We start from the raw sequence: 14,832 nt of genomic DNA on the forward strand, positions 1-14,832 counted from the left end.
GGTTATTTTTCACATGGACATCCTATATTTTTATGGAGGCGTTATTTAAAATTCAATTTGCCTATGAAACAATTTCGGAACGGATGACCGTTCCGGTTTATGTCCAGCTTTTTGTACGAATAAAAATATTTCTCCACTGTATGAACGCCAAAATCCTAACCAAGATCGTTTACATTTTACACAGTAGGTGCCTTTTAGAATTTTTTGGAGTTTTATTTTGAAATATTTGATATAAAATGGGAAAATTGGAATTCAATCAGATCCTGAATACCAATTCCCGGGCATCAAAGTGCAATCGAAACCAGCGTATGATACACGATCTTTAAAAGAAGGCGTGTTCCCATAGTAATCGTCATCGTAAGCGGATTTCGTTTCCCATCACGAGGTTATTACAGTTTTATATGAAAGTGAATACCGCTGAGGCATTAAAAATGTCCTGCGAGCGTTATGGCCGCGGTGACAGCGCAGCATCGCGGCAGAACCTAAGTGCTCCGGGGAGGGGGGGGGCATCTTCACCTGCCTACTAAACTTGTAAATTACATATTCAGGGAAAACGCATTCAAATGTGGACGAAATTCGACGAACGCAACTGGAGTGCCACAAATGCTAACAAATCAAACGGCACGGAAATAAGTTTGGCGATACCACATGATTACACCCCAACGAGCACAGAAGTATAACCATCATTCTGAAGCAAAACCACCCAGGACGAACACGTTATAATGGCAATCATCGCTCTGAATTCCAGCTTCCAGTAATGTCTCAACTGAGCGAGACGAAAAGAGTGAGTTTCATATTTCCGACGCTCCCTATTGATTCAATCATTACGATAAAAGGGGCAACATCATTTTCCTGCCGGTCACAGACATGCTGAGCCAAATAAAAATTTACATCCATGTAAAAAGACAGACGCCGCTAATATCGAATAGAAATCAAAATGTAACACGAATTCCAAGTAAAAACGGGGTGTGTATAACGCAAAAATTATGAAAATCTAAGCCTAGAACCAGACACAACCTGTGGTATTGAACTTCAAACACAGGCTCTGGGCGCAGGTTAATAGAAAAAATACAACGAGCTTCAGGCTTCATCCAAAGAGTTAAGTTGATATCTAACTCACCAAAGCAGTCCTCCAAATCTTAGCATTTCCCACTAAACTGGTTCCGATAAAGGCACTTAAGGAAGTAATCCTCATTCAGATAAGTATTTCGGTAGAATCTTCAAAACATTTCAAAGCTAAATAGCGATAAACGAGAAACAAAATTATAAAGGCCACTAGTGCGAATATTGCGCTCTGCGCAAACTATTGAAGAGAGAGCCTGAAGCAAAGAAAGCGTACATATATCCTCGCGAATAAAAATATTAACCGAATTTCAATTAACTACCGATCGAATGATCACTAACTATAGTGGAAATCTGTGGAAAAGTACGAGTCTTTCTTTCTATTTTAATAATGGATACTAACTATAGTTATTAATCTCTTCATAATTAATATAAACACATCATGCATTAGGCCAGTCTGCAGTTCTCGTGAGTGACTTCATACCGAAAATAATTCTATTTCTAATGAAATTAGAACGCGCAAGTTATTGCTGGGAAAATCTCCTTTAGGAACCGAAAATTAGAAATAACGAGGAATAAAAAACTCTTACAAAAACACAGAACTCAATCTTCATAAACCCGCATCACTGATCTACATTATAAGTTAAATTAAGTTACCGATTGCTTGCAGCAAACACAGGACTTCATAAAGCCGAACCTTTCTCCTTACCAAATCCACATAAGTGTAAACCCATTAAAAAAACGGTGGCACATAACTTATTCAAAACAAAAGTAAAAACTTGAACCGAAGGAGTCCATAGACCGAGAATGAATATCGTCGGAAAATGGCATGTCTCTTGCTACGAGTGGAAACACTCGGGAAGAGGGGTGGGAGGTGTAAAGGAAGAACCCGGCATAATTAGATTGGAAATGTTTCGAAAACAATAGTCATTTTACTCACCCCTCAACCGACATTTTTAATGACCAGGGCAAGTCCCATCTTTTCAGCACATTTTGCTTGAGAATTCATGAGGCAAACGAGGAGAAAAACTCCACGGTGAGACAAGTCTCACCAGCTTTTTGCATCAAAACTATAAGTGAACCATTCCCTCCGTGGGACTCCCCATCCCAAACTCAAAAGATATAAATTCAACACTTAGGTGCTTAAGTCACTGTGAGCTGGACTGACGATTAATGCACACGTGATGCGTTGCACAGGATATTTCTCGAAAAAGAGTGCTTCACTAAGCACGTGCGGCCCTCAACTCCCACACTCTTGTTATCTCAAAGTGAATCCACTATTTCTAACGGATACACTCAAGAACTTTTGCCGCATTCCACTCCCTTCTTCTGGATCGCATTTGAGATCCTGTCCCAAAGTATTTTATTTTTGAAATCACGCCAATGTACCCGCCGTATTCTTCTCTCTTATCACTAGACCATAACGGTCTCCAAAAAGTGATAAGTTTAATAGCCCGAGGCGCCGTCCACAGCTCTTTAAGCCCTAATGGGGTTTTGCTTTTTTTTGGGGTTCACAACACGAACATTATGTATGGTGACTAGCGGATATATTTTTCTAAATTTAAAGAGCCGGTTCTTGAAGACCTAGTGGACCTTTGGTACCCCTAAGGCAACCTGACAGTCACTCTTAATATCCTCCCTCGAATACAATCCAGCGATTCTCGTTGGCATGTTATATACGATAGTAATCCGGAAGAAAAATTGGAATCTTAAAACCAAAAAAAAAACGAATAAACAACGTGCAAAGAAAATGACAGAATAACTCATAGCAGTTAATGTCCAGCGTACTTGACTAATCTTTACTATAGAAGCGAGGTGTGAAAGGGTATTGAAAAATCTGTGGGAGGACGCAGGCTAGCGTCGTCTTCTCTTAAGCCGGTTGACATAAATTCCCCCACTTACTTTTACTCCTTAATTAATCTTAACGACACTGACTATCACACTTTGCTTTCAGCAAGCCCGTCTGGATGACGGATACCGTGGACACAACTTAAGAATTTTCAAGTCTCACCGTTTCCGGTCTGAATTTAACTTCATCTCAACAACATCGTGGCAGCATGCTAGATTCCTAAAATATTTTCTACCGCACAGACTCTTGCTACAGGAAAACATGGAAAACATTCCTCCGTCTGTAAACGTGAATGAACAAGAAACCAGAGAGCCGATCTGAACAACATTTCTATTTCAACGGTTCGCAATCCTTCAATACCTTGGGGGCATAATTTTGTGAATGTTTAAATTCTATGATGTCCCCGGATGCGACCTTGCACGATTAGTCCAGACGAGTAATACTCCCAAAACATGAGGCGCAAGCCAAGACTTAGAGGCACGTTTCCAATTTGTCACGGGACTCGTACGTCGTGTATCTTCTTTTTATTTTCCGCAAAATGAGTTGAGGTGTCTGCGGCTCATCTATCCTGAGGTTGCACGCACCTTTGCCACTGAACGCGCGGGAAGGGGGCAATTCTTCTTAGCACAGCGTTTCCATTTGATGGATATCCGAGGCGTAGACATAAATATATTTGTGGAGGATTACACACCTATTAGGAAGGATAAACGCATCTCCATATACGTTAGTGGAAGGGACATCCAAGAGAAGAAGGTAGGAAAATCCAGATCTGCCATGGATATATATCCTACGGCGTACCTAAATTCAAGAACTAAATAACATCTAAATACGAGAGATAATCTTGTCGCATTTTCCGAAGTAACGTTCTACCTTATCATGTCTTGTACGTATACGTACTACGTAATTTAGGCAGTAATACAGATAATCTTCCAGTGGTGGAAAATTCACAATTCTTAATAATTTACCTAGAGCTAACTTTAGGAATTAGGTAAATAACGAGTTTAAAAGACGACGTATTTTTCATAGCTACCATGTGTTAACCGCACCTTGAGTGCACCGCGCATTTTCTTTGAAGTGGTGAAACTTTTTGGCAACTTTTTATCTCTACTATTTTTAATTAAAACAAGGTTGATTTAAATCGTTCCTCCGACTAGCCTACGAAGATTTTTCCAAATTAATACTTGAGAAATTACTTAGCTGAACCACAGGAAAACGAATATTAGGCAGTTTCGTCTCATTCCCGTGGCCCTTGGTAAATTGCTCTTAAGTCACGTAAATTTTGGGCTTTACACACCTTTTACCCACGTATCTTCACCATAATGAGTCCACAAATTGCCAATTTATTTGCTGCTGCCTCCACGAATATTCCCTCAACTCTATAGTCACGCCGTCAGTGCCTCAGCATGACCCTCTATGACATTATCAATTGTGTCCCGAGGGAGTTCGAAGCACCAACTAAACACTACACCATCAAGCCGTAGAGCCCGATTAGAGACATCGAATAGCTGTGAAACTCGAACTCTTAATGGCCTTAACGGTGCGAGCCTTGAGGGCTCAAATTCCACAATTTGTCCGACAGATCTCACGCACCGAATAATTTTGTTAACTGCCGCTCAATTTTACGAGCGTGAACAAGAGCCACAAAGCAAGAATCCGATGCAACCAAGCCTAACGATGCTTCACACCAGATTCTGCAAATCTTTCCCGGGGTTAATATTTTCTCTTCCTAGTAGATGCACTAGCCTACCTCTAATCATCCTCATCCTCCAACTGGAATCAAGTTGGGACCTTCCCGTCAAAAAATGAACCGACGGAATTGGGAGTAAATTTTTCATTAAGATACAATGATTCAGAGGCAAGTAATACCACATGGCATTAAGAGCATTTACAAAATTTCTCTCGTACTTCCGCTTTCTGCCGTGGAAAAAATTTAAGTGTGGAACCGATTAATTCAGTCTTCCATTTAAAAAAAATACAGGGGGAAACACTATATGCCTACCATATATGTCCATGCTATACCAACAAACCAAGGTTTCAACTCCCAAATTAAAGCTAATCACACATTCTCTGGTTTTGATTCGAAATGCGTCCATTCTCTATGAAGGCGTCTTATTATATTTGTTCAACCTTGTGCTACGATCGATTTTTTCCCTAACGATGGAATATAGTAATGCATCGTTCCTGACTTATACTGCCCACCTTCTCAGGGAAACAACAAAAATTGCACTGTAACTCAAAATATTCAACATAATAGAAAGAAAAGCTACAACATGTTAGATAATATGATTGTTATTAATTCTAAAATGTCATTAACTACTACTACAACTTTATACCTATTCCTGGTAAATATGAAAGGGACATTATAAGAATTAGATCGAGCTCTTCGACGCAGCAGCAACTATTTATTAACCTAATATGCTTACATCATTTTTATTATTAAAAAACTGATAAGAATACCTCAGTGAACACGCACACACTATCAAATATTCAAATCACCTGGACCGTTTTTAGCTATGCATTATAGAGCCAACATTTAATCAGCATTTCATCGTGCAAATAATATCCGTCGTGAAGTAAACTACGGCTGACACAAAACTTTCCAAGCAAATGGTGCCTCATTCTTCTTCATTCTCCTTATCATTATGGACGTAATATATATTGTGAATCATGTAAATTTACTCGTAAATGCTCGTTTGGGACATTCGACACCTATGATCAACACAAAACGAAAAATCTTCCCTTGGGTGGTATTGGTTTACTATGGCAGCCAGAAAACAAACAGTAAGATCAATATTAGAGAATAATAAGAATGCATCCCGGACTGAAATGTGTAATCGAAGTATCATTAAATATATAACACATATAAACATTGCGGTTGATCCCACCCGACTAGAATGAATGGGTTTTAATACTAGTGCATATATATTCTCATGCCATTTCCGCGAATAATGCGATGCGCTCCTTCCACTTGATCAGCAACAAATGTCCTTTACTCATTCAATGTGGTACCATAATGCATACAACCGACCATAAAAATGAAAATTGAATAGAAACACAATTCCTACGAGTATAAACAATAAGAAAAAATGATACTTTAAACTTAATTACGTCTGGTTTAAAAATAAAACAAAATCGCCAGGAAAAGTATACATTTACCAAAACGAAAAATTGAACTACACAGGTAAATTTAATATGACAATGGTCACTCTTTCTTGGAATATAATTGATTCATCAATCTGGCGTAATCAAATAACACTTAATTTACTATGAAAATAACAAAAATAAGGCTGTTGAATTCCAATTGGATAGATGAGTGCATCGCCGCAAAAGCGCTTAAAAACTTAAGCGTAGACCATCCCTAAACGGCCGATTAGGAAATGAAAATAGTTGTGGGTAGATTTCCCTGTACATTCAAGTCTTCCGGCGAATCGCAAAAAGGATCAGTGAGACTCAGCTCGGGCCGGGCGACGACTGTTGTCGGGCAAGAGTCGGGGTCGGCAGGCGCCGGCCAGACACACTCTCGCCCGGCCGCCGCTTCTGCATTCAAAATGGTGGGCCCCGATGGGCAACAACACCGCCTCATTCGCGGACGCCGGCGGAGGGAAGAGGAACACCATCACCGCCCGTACTACCGCCGAGCGAGTGCACCGACCACAAATCCGGCCCTTTTTTGATTCCTCCACGGACTGAGACAGCAACTGCGGGCTCTGGCAAACCCTGGGGGACGGAGAAGAAAGCGAGCCACGCATGGTGACGGATGCCGTGGTGCATTGGCGAACGGATACGGATGCCCTAGCCCCGATACATCTCAACGGCATTTCCCATGGGCTTAATATGCACATTTTCCTGAGACGATGGAACAACTGAAAAAGATACTCACGAGAGAGGGATATCGGCGTTCTTATAAATACACCCACGTATGTGCGTACTGATATTTTTTTTGAGCTGGAGACATTTTTTCCCGTCTTCCCCTCTCTGGTTTGACTGGTTGGCGATGATGCTACTGCCAGCCAAAACCCAAGGTCGTAGGTTCGAATCCTACTTAGACCTTTCGATGGAAAACTTCGGCCAGCTAGAATTAAAAGATGTGGTTACACTATGCGGAGAACGTTCTCAGGGCGCAATTGGAAGGCTCAAAAAAATACACCGACATCATCATATTTTTTTCGCGCTGACGGATAAAATCCACTCCTGTTTTCACTTTTATCGATGCGGTTAACCTACGAATGGGAGGATTTTCGACCGCACCGAGCCCTGGGACCGCGTTTAAGGCAGACGGAACGCGAGAACAGCAACGAACCAATGCAAAAAAAATTGATCTCACGCATTGGAAAAAAACGAAACAGAAGGAAACACTCGGAGAGCGCCGACATGAGAGCTCCCGAGGCAAATATTAATCTCGGGGAGGGGAAAGGCGAGGGAGAGAGGCCTGGTTGCTCCTCTTCCTCGTTTTTTGGTTATCCCTTTCATTCCGACTCGGAGGAACGGAAGGCGGAAGCGACGCCACCAAGGCTCGAAGGAATGAGAGTGGCTTGGGAAGGCAAAGAGATAGAGAAAGGGGGAGAGAGAGAGGGAGAGAGAAAGCTTTCTCTCCCCATTCTTCTTCCTCCTCCTCTCCTCGTCGCAAGCGGTTTCTGAGCGTTCGATCCCCTGGCGGCTCGGAGGGAGGGCGCGCGCCGAGGGTGGCAGACAATGGAGTCGCGGCGGCCGTGTTGGTGCCTTTTGATGGCGAGCGCAACCAGACTCTCCCCGGTAAATCCCACCTGAGGCCGCCGAAATCAAATCAATATTTAGAGGATTAAGAGGAATGATTTAATCCACCCTAAAATCTCCGGGGAGGGAGGTGGTGGATGAAAAAAAAAAATCAGGCGGCGAGGGGACGGAGGTACCACCAGAATGAGAGGCAAAAGGAAAACATCCGCTCGCGATCAAAAATGCACCGCAATAAAACTCTCCTTCCCCGCGATTCTCCCACCCCACACGCGCGGGTGTTGTGTGTGTGTTTGTGTGTCTGCCTGCTTACTATTTACTCTTCCGCACGGGCGCGTGTCCGATTGCTTCCGAGGAAAGCGCCTCGCCTCTCCCCCACACCGATCTCTTTTTATTCCCACTCGTCTCCTTGCGGCTGCGGCGTCATCTTTCAGCGAGAGATGAGCCACCACCCCCCCCCCCCTCCCGGCCCCCAAGAGCAGGCGAGCGAGGGCGCACACAAAAGGGGCGCTCGGAGCGGAGCGCGGCTCGGGAATCTCGAATCCTGGCGCGATATACCTGCGCTAGCGGGATGATGATGCCGCCCTGCCCGCCCCCCGCCTCGATTCACTCTCCCGGACCGTGAGAAGCGGCAAGAAGAACAAATACTTTTACTTTCGACAAATGTTTTTCGTCCACCGTCGCAGTCGGCGCAAAAAGAAATGAATTCACGAACGATTCGCGCCGCGACCCTCGAGCCCATCCGTCTCTTGTCGCTTACAAGTACTTAAAGACTCCCGAGTCCTTTTCATACAATTCTCATTCCGTCATTTTCAATGGCAATAAAACATGTTACAATTGCCACCAACTCCAATATCACGGAATGTGTTACATGATAGCTTCGCGGTAGCCAAGCGGATAGGGCGTTCGGCCGCTGACCGGAGAGCTTGAATTTGTTTTGAATACAGGGGACATCACCAGCTCCAACGAGGCTTCGTGATTTTTTAGGCGACAGATCTCCACGGTAAAACCACAGACGGCTTACAGAAGGGAACAACTCCCCACTCCCTGACGAGTGTGCGTAAATTTCACACGCCACAGGGCTCCGAACGAAATGAGTTGTGCCTATGAGACCAACCTACCGGGTTGCTTATTGTGGTTAAAATGATGCTAGCCACACCATTAACAAATTTGTAAATTGAATCATAGCTCCTAGAAACAGGTTTTAACCCGGGATATGTGAATCTACGTATTCTCATTCTATTTCGCTTGATATCATTTCGCACCGAAGACACTAATGGGATCTCCCTGCGGTACATCTGCGACAACCACCATAGATTGTTGCCAGTCAAGTTCGCGGCCACTGGGATCGGAGGTCAGCACATAGTCCTCGAGGCTATCCCATTCGGGAAGAGAGTTCATGTGAAAGCCAAGGATTCACTACCACGCCGAGAAGAAAAAACATGATTTATCACAAAACATATAATATCCCCATAGTATATTTATTAAGCGGAGAGTTGCGAACTTCTCATAAAATAATATCAATTACCGCAGTAATTAGACGGAAATGTTAAAACATGAGACCAAACACCCCTTTCTAAGGCGATATCTCCAAGCTAGGAAAGGAATAAATTCTAATTTTCTAGAAATTTATTCGCCAGGTAACACGCAAGGAAAATGGTAAACATGATAATAACGTCACCATTTCATGTCGTACACCAGAGGCAGAAGTTTATTATAACGCCTATTAACAGGAGCTCAACGGAATGACGTTGGCTCTTGTTAAGAATGCAACGGACGGCGAGCCGACTGCCCGAGACCATCCCACACCGATCGCATTCCATCGAGCCTTCTATTATGAGCAAGGTACGGTCATGTTTCATTCCGCGCCGCAAAACGAAACCATAACGTCTTAAAATTAATCCGCTAACAATACTCGGGCAAAATTACAAGTGGACTCTTTCCAAACGCCAAACGATTATGAATACAAGGCGACCTATGATCGATCTATCTAAGACCCAGAGCCGCGGCAAGATTAAAATTAGCACTGACAAGATCTGGCAAACTAGTGCCCTGTGACTCCATCGAAGGTTTTACTTGCACAAGTGTGAACTTATCCGCTGCACATCGCACGTCACTGATCCCCCTGTCCCGGTATTAATTAACATTTTTACTCGCGCCGCTTTTAATGAGTGAGAGGAACCCTGTCTGTGCGTGGAAAACATGCCACCTAAAAGCAAAGGCCCGACACTGATGAGCGTGCCAGATGCCTCGTTCTCTCACATTTGGAGCGAAAAGCAGTAATGGATATAATGAAGCGAGGAGGGAAAAGGGTGGGGGGCAAAGGGGGCGTGAGGGGTGCATGTGTGTTGGGGCCCCGCGTCGTCTCGGGGGCCACTCGGGACGTGAGTGGGCGGTCTGCACAGGAGAGTCGAGGTGGCAGGGGGGGGGGGGCGAGCGAGAAAAAGTTTTGAGGCTAAATCACTTGCGAGGGAAGCCGTGGTGCGACACTGAAGGGAACGACGCCGCTTAAACAGACCGAAAAAGGCGATTTATTAAGCCGTCCCGAAAACGGGTGGTTCTTTTGATAACGACGCACCGAGACTTTAAGCTCATTTTCATGGCAAAATCAGCTTTGATTGACATGTATCAGCTTTTCCGGTTCCCCCTTTCAAAGCACGGAGCCACACAGCGTTAAGTCTCCTATTATGGCCACTTCTCATCGTGACTAAACACTGGGGCTGGCGAGGGTTTTTGTGCGGAAAAAAGCTAATCATTACTTATCCTTCTATAAGGTGTGAGCTCGGGGGAAAAAAACAGTGCCAGTGAAAGTGCGAGCAAATGCAAGGTACAGGGTGGTTTCGAAAACGTCAAACACAAACTGAAAACTTTGCGGCGCCTCTTCAAAAATGATAAGAAAAAAAAATTAATCTTCCAAGACGGTTAACATGAAAAGCTGTTACAATACAATATCAAGAAGCATCATAATGGATTGTATAATAGGGGTGAAAAAAGAATCCCAGGACTAAAGAGCCGTGTCAGGATGGTCAGGTGACAAAAAATTGATGCGCCATGAGAAATTAACGTTAAGAAACTTAACTAAGGCGAAATTAACCCTCTCCGTAATGCGAGAGGCTGAAAACCAAGAGACCACTGTGGGTGGCAAACAATAAAAGCCATAAAAATTTCACCTTAACACACCTTCACAAGAAAAAGCGCCTCGAAATATTATTATGACACAATTACGCCCTAAAGCAAAACAATAATTTTTCAGTTATCCACACATGCCCCAAATATTAAAACTATCAACAATTATGCAACGGAAATTTTGGCCGGCGTGGCGTCAATTATTAATGGATGATTAAATTACTAATGCAAATCAAGGAATATGTTAATTTACTCCCCATGTGGTATGATTACCACATACTAGCCAAGTTCTGATGCCACAATTATTTTATAAAATAATCCATTTCCACCGTCACGACGGCGATGTAATTTTTATGCATGCGGTCACGGCCTAACGCACAGCAACAGCTCCAAAACGAACGGAGCGAAGCAATTTTCTTGTTTCCGTAAGCGGAGGAAAATATATGAGGGGAAAATAAAACCGGAAAAAGTGGTGCTAGCTTATTCAGTATTTCTATATAACATAACTAAGACTGACATTAATTACACTGGGTATGTGTAAGGTTAATTTTTATCAGATAAAACGAAAACTTTCCAAATGTTGAAAATAGCTACCGACCAACACTTGGTTAGGTCTCTAGCATAAGTTAAGCGTAGAGCACAGACACCCGGTTCAATTGAGACTTACGAGGGTCATCCGGAAAGTAGTACCCGTTCGTGCCGCATGAAGTGCTGACGACGCGAGTAGCCGCTGGACGAGGTCAGATAGCTTCAGTGGCTTGTCTGCCTTCTCTGAGCCAAGTTGCGTGACGCTAGCATTGCCTGTGTTGTTTCTGTGATTGTTTACAATGTTTAAAAAAATTGAGAACGCCGCCAGTTGTGAAGTGAGGGCAGTGATTAAATTCCTCAATGCAAGAAACGTTCGCCCATGTGATATTCATCGCCAATTAAAGGAGGTGTATAGAGACAATGTAATGGACGAGTCGTCTGTTCGGCGGTGGTGTCGCAACTTCAACATGGGGAGGGGGAACACACACGACGATGAGCGTTCGGGGAGACCGTCTGTCATTACAGACCAACTGGTGAGCTCAGTTGACGAATTCGTGAGGAACGATCGGCGCGTCACAATTGATGACATCTGTGAGCATTTTCCCAATGTTTCTCGAACAATTGTTCATGAAATTGTTAAACACCATCTGCATTATGCAAAAATTTGTGCAAGATGGGTCCCTCGCGTATCTCAATGAGCTGGCGGCGAAGGACTATGCAGCAGGAATACAGAAACTTGTCACACGTTATGACAAATGCCTTAATTTGCTTGGAGATTATGTTGAGAAGTAGTTTAAAGTATCCTCTTTCAAATAAAATTTTTTATGTTTGTTAATATTTACTTTTGTGTCTTTATTTCACGAACGGGTACTACTTTCCGGATGACCCTCGTAGTTTGTTTTAAGTTGCCAACCCCTCCCAAGACATTAAACAAAAAGAAAACCAACCAAGCGTAACTTTTACCAATGCTCATTAAATAATTGGGCAACAAAAATACTATCCGTAAGTTTTACTAAATCTGAATTATTATAAATTCCGACGAAATTTACGTTAAACTTAAGCTGAGAAAACTAGATGGGAATATGGATGCTGTCGCTGGGTCAATGTTTATTTTTTAACTTTATTTTTGCACAGTATTTTATATAACTTTTACGGGCCTCCATCCAAATAAATGAGTTTTCTGACTCCCTAAGACTTTTCTTAAAAGAAAGCCACCGTAAAAATGTTGGAATGTTGTATGCCCATCGATTCTCTATGTGAAATGAAGAAGAAATGGCCTAACACGCAAAACTATACTAATGCTACTAGTTCTCATACATTTCGTTTCGGCGTAGATTTTACTTATCATCAATTAAATAAGGAACAATGCCAATGTGCTCAACCAACTGCAATCACGTAACGTAAGTAAACAGAAGTTTACGTAAGTAAACAGAAGTTATCGTTCAAAGAAACAGAAGTCTTTCCACTAAGGATTATCCGCGTCTGCGAGTATTTCAATGCCTGCGCGTCGAGCGGTCAATTTCGGCGTCGATTGGTCGGGTAGTCGTAGACAAGAGGAGAGCAAGAAAAGCCTTAGTCCGAGTATAGCATTCGTTATGCCACAAAATATCCTCCGAGAAAGGTGGTTATTATGTGGCATCAATTAGCTAGGTCCTGCGATGGAAACCCAAACTTATCAAGTGATGGCTGCACACCTTCGGGAAGACTCCGTGAACATAAAAAATACGAAAATCTCCCAAGGAAATCAGAGGCGTTCCAAAACAGCGAAAATACCGCTCTGATCTTCATTCTGGTGCGAGCCACTCATTTGCGAGTAGAAGATGACAATTTCTCATAAAACATTGGCTTAAGAAGGGGAAAGGGTCTAACGATTAATACAAGCGAAACCAACTAGAGACGAGAAAATTGCTGCAATTACGACCCAACTTAAGGAAAACGGTACCATATTAATTGGCGACCTTAGTAAATTCGGAGAAATACCTTGGCATGGCCAAGTGATTTAGTGTTTACCGCCTTTGTATGTGAATCAACCTCAAAATGGTACACCCTCAGGTCGGTCCACCGAGGGTAACTGCAGAGAGCCGAACACGCCTTGGGTCCTGACCGCAATCATCCCGATTTAAAACAAGGAAAGGCCAGTGATTGGTGACTAGGGCAAAAAGGAGGTACGAAGTGACTCATAATAGGCGGGTCGGAACATAACTGCACCCCCTAACTGACCACTCTTTCCCAAAATTCCGAAGTCACAACAAAAATATACCTTTTGAAAAAATGACATATAATTCCATTGAAAGCGCCAGTAATTATGTTAGCGAAGGGCTTTCCCATTCCCACGAACATTTAAGTAATAGTAGCGGATAACTTTTTATCAACTTTTAAAAGGGAGATAAACGGGGAACCGAAGAATGACGGAGACCTAAGGATGAGCAAAAAGTAAGACGAATACCTCTGGGTGACCAGAGACCAAGAAGAAAATCATAACTCATACTATTCACACGGATATTCACGGCACAACATGAAACACCAAATGAAGAAGGCACGCAGGCAGGGCAACGCAGAGGAATTGGTGAAATCGGAAGCATGGCAAAGCATAAGGTGGACAGCATGGCAATACACAAGGCATTAAATCAATCGCAAGGCAAGCATCTGATGAACGGAGCCACAAGGAATACTTAAGTTTTGGGAAAACTTACATGGAGTTTGTCGTGTTCCAATGCACGTGGAAGGGCGGCTTGCAATAGCTCGCAGTCGAGAGGAGTATAGTTTCCAAAGCTATTAGCACGATGATGGTTAGGAGGGAGGTTGGGGCGGGGCGGGGCTTGAGGCGCTCTTGGTGGACCCTGAGGGCCCGGGGCGAAGCCACAGCGCGGGCCATGACCGCCGCCGCCTACAAGCACACTCCCCGCACTCGTACACACTTCACAGCCGCACAAATCGCGGGCCTGGGGCGCGGAATGCCGGCTTCTCCGCCGGACCTCTCCCACGCCACCACCGTCACACGGGCCGGGAGCCCCTTTGCATCATCCCGAAGGGGTTGGTGGCGCCGCGGCTCGTGGATCCACGGTCGAGGGCATGATACAAGACCGAAACAGAGGATGACACCAGGAGGGAATGGTGCCCTCCACGCACACGGGGGAGGGCAGACGAGGGGGGGGTGGTGGGAAAGCCACGTAGAAAATATAAACACAATGAAATCTTTTCTTTTTTCGTCTTGACAACTTCACTATTGGGCTAACGTGAGACACGGACGCCTACGGAGTTTATCGCCGGAGGAGCACTTGTGAACGGAGGGTCGGAAACCTTGATAGATGTTCACTTGGTATACCGTCGTCGGTTCGGTTCACAATCTACCGCCTTCGCCCACCTCACACGCCACGGAGCCCCGCGACTGGTCTGAACCTCGAGAGCGGAGAGGCAGACTAGTAAGAGGCTTACCGCGCAGGCACACTAGCAGCTGTGACGTCGCGCGGCGGAGCGAGTTTCTCCAGTACCAGTTCGCTGAAAGAGAGTGTGCTGTCCTGCCGGCCTAAAAAAGATGCCACAAACATGCATACATT

At 43.9% G+C, this 14,832-nt stretch overlaps 1 protein-coding gene across 1 annotated transcript in view; it reads right to left on the minus strand.

The window, feature by feature from the left end:
- The window catches only part of Ephrin (ephrin), a 229,252-nt gene extending 214,649 nt beyond the window's left edge, over positions 1-14,603 (minus strand). Inside the window, exon 1 of the mRNA XM_071593133.1 lies at positions 13,969-14,603. Within this exon, the coding sequence (XP_071449234.1) occupies positions 13,969-14,150 (182 nt within the window). The 5' untranslated portion in view covers positions 14,151-14,603. The remainder of the gene's footprint in view (positions 1-13,968) is intronic.
- Positions 14,604-14,832: the final 229 nt, after the last annotated feature.

Source organism: Hetaerina americana, unplaced genomic scaffold (genome assembly GCF_022747635.1).
Source record: "Hetaerina americana unplaced genomic scaffold, ioHetAmer1.1.p SCAF_51, whole genome shotgun sequence".
NCBI lineage: Eukaryota > Metazoa > Arthropoda > Insecta > Odonata > Calopterygidae > Hetaerina > Hetaerina americana.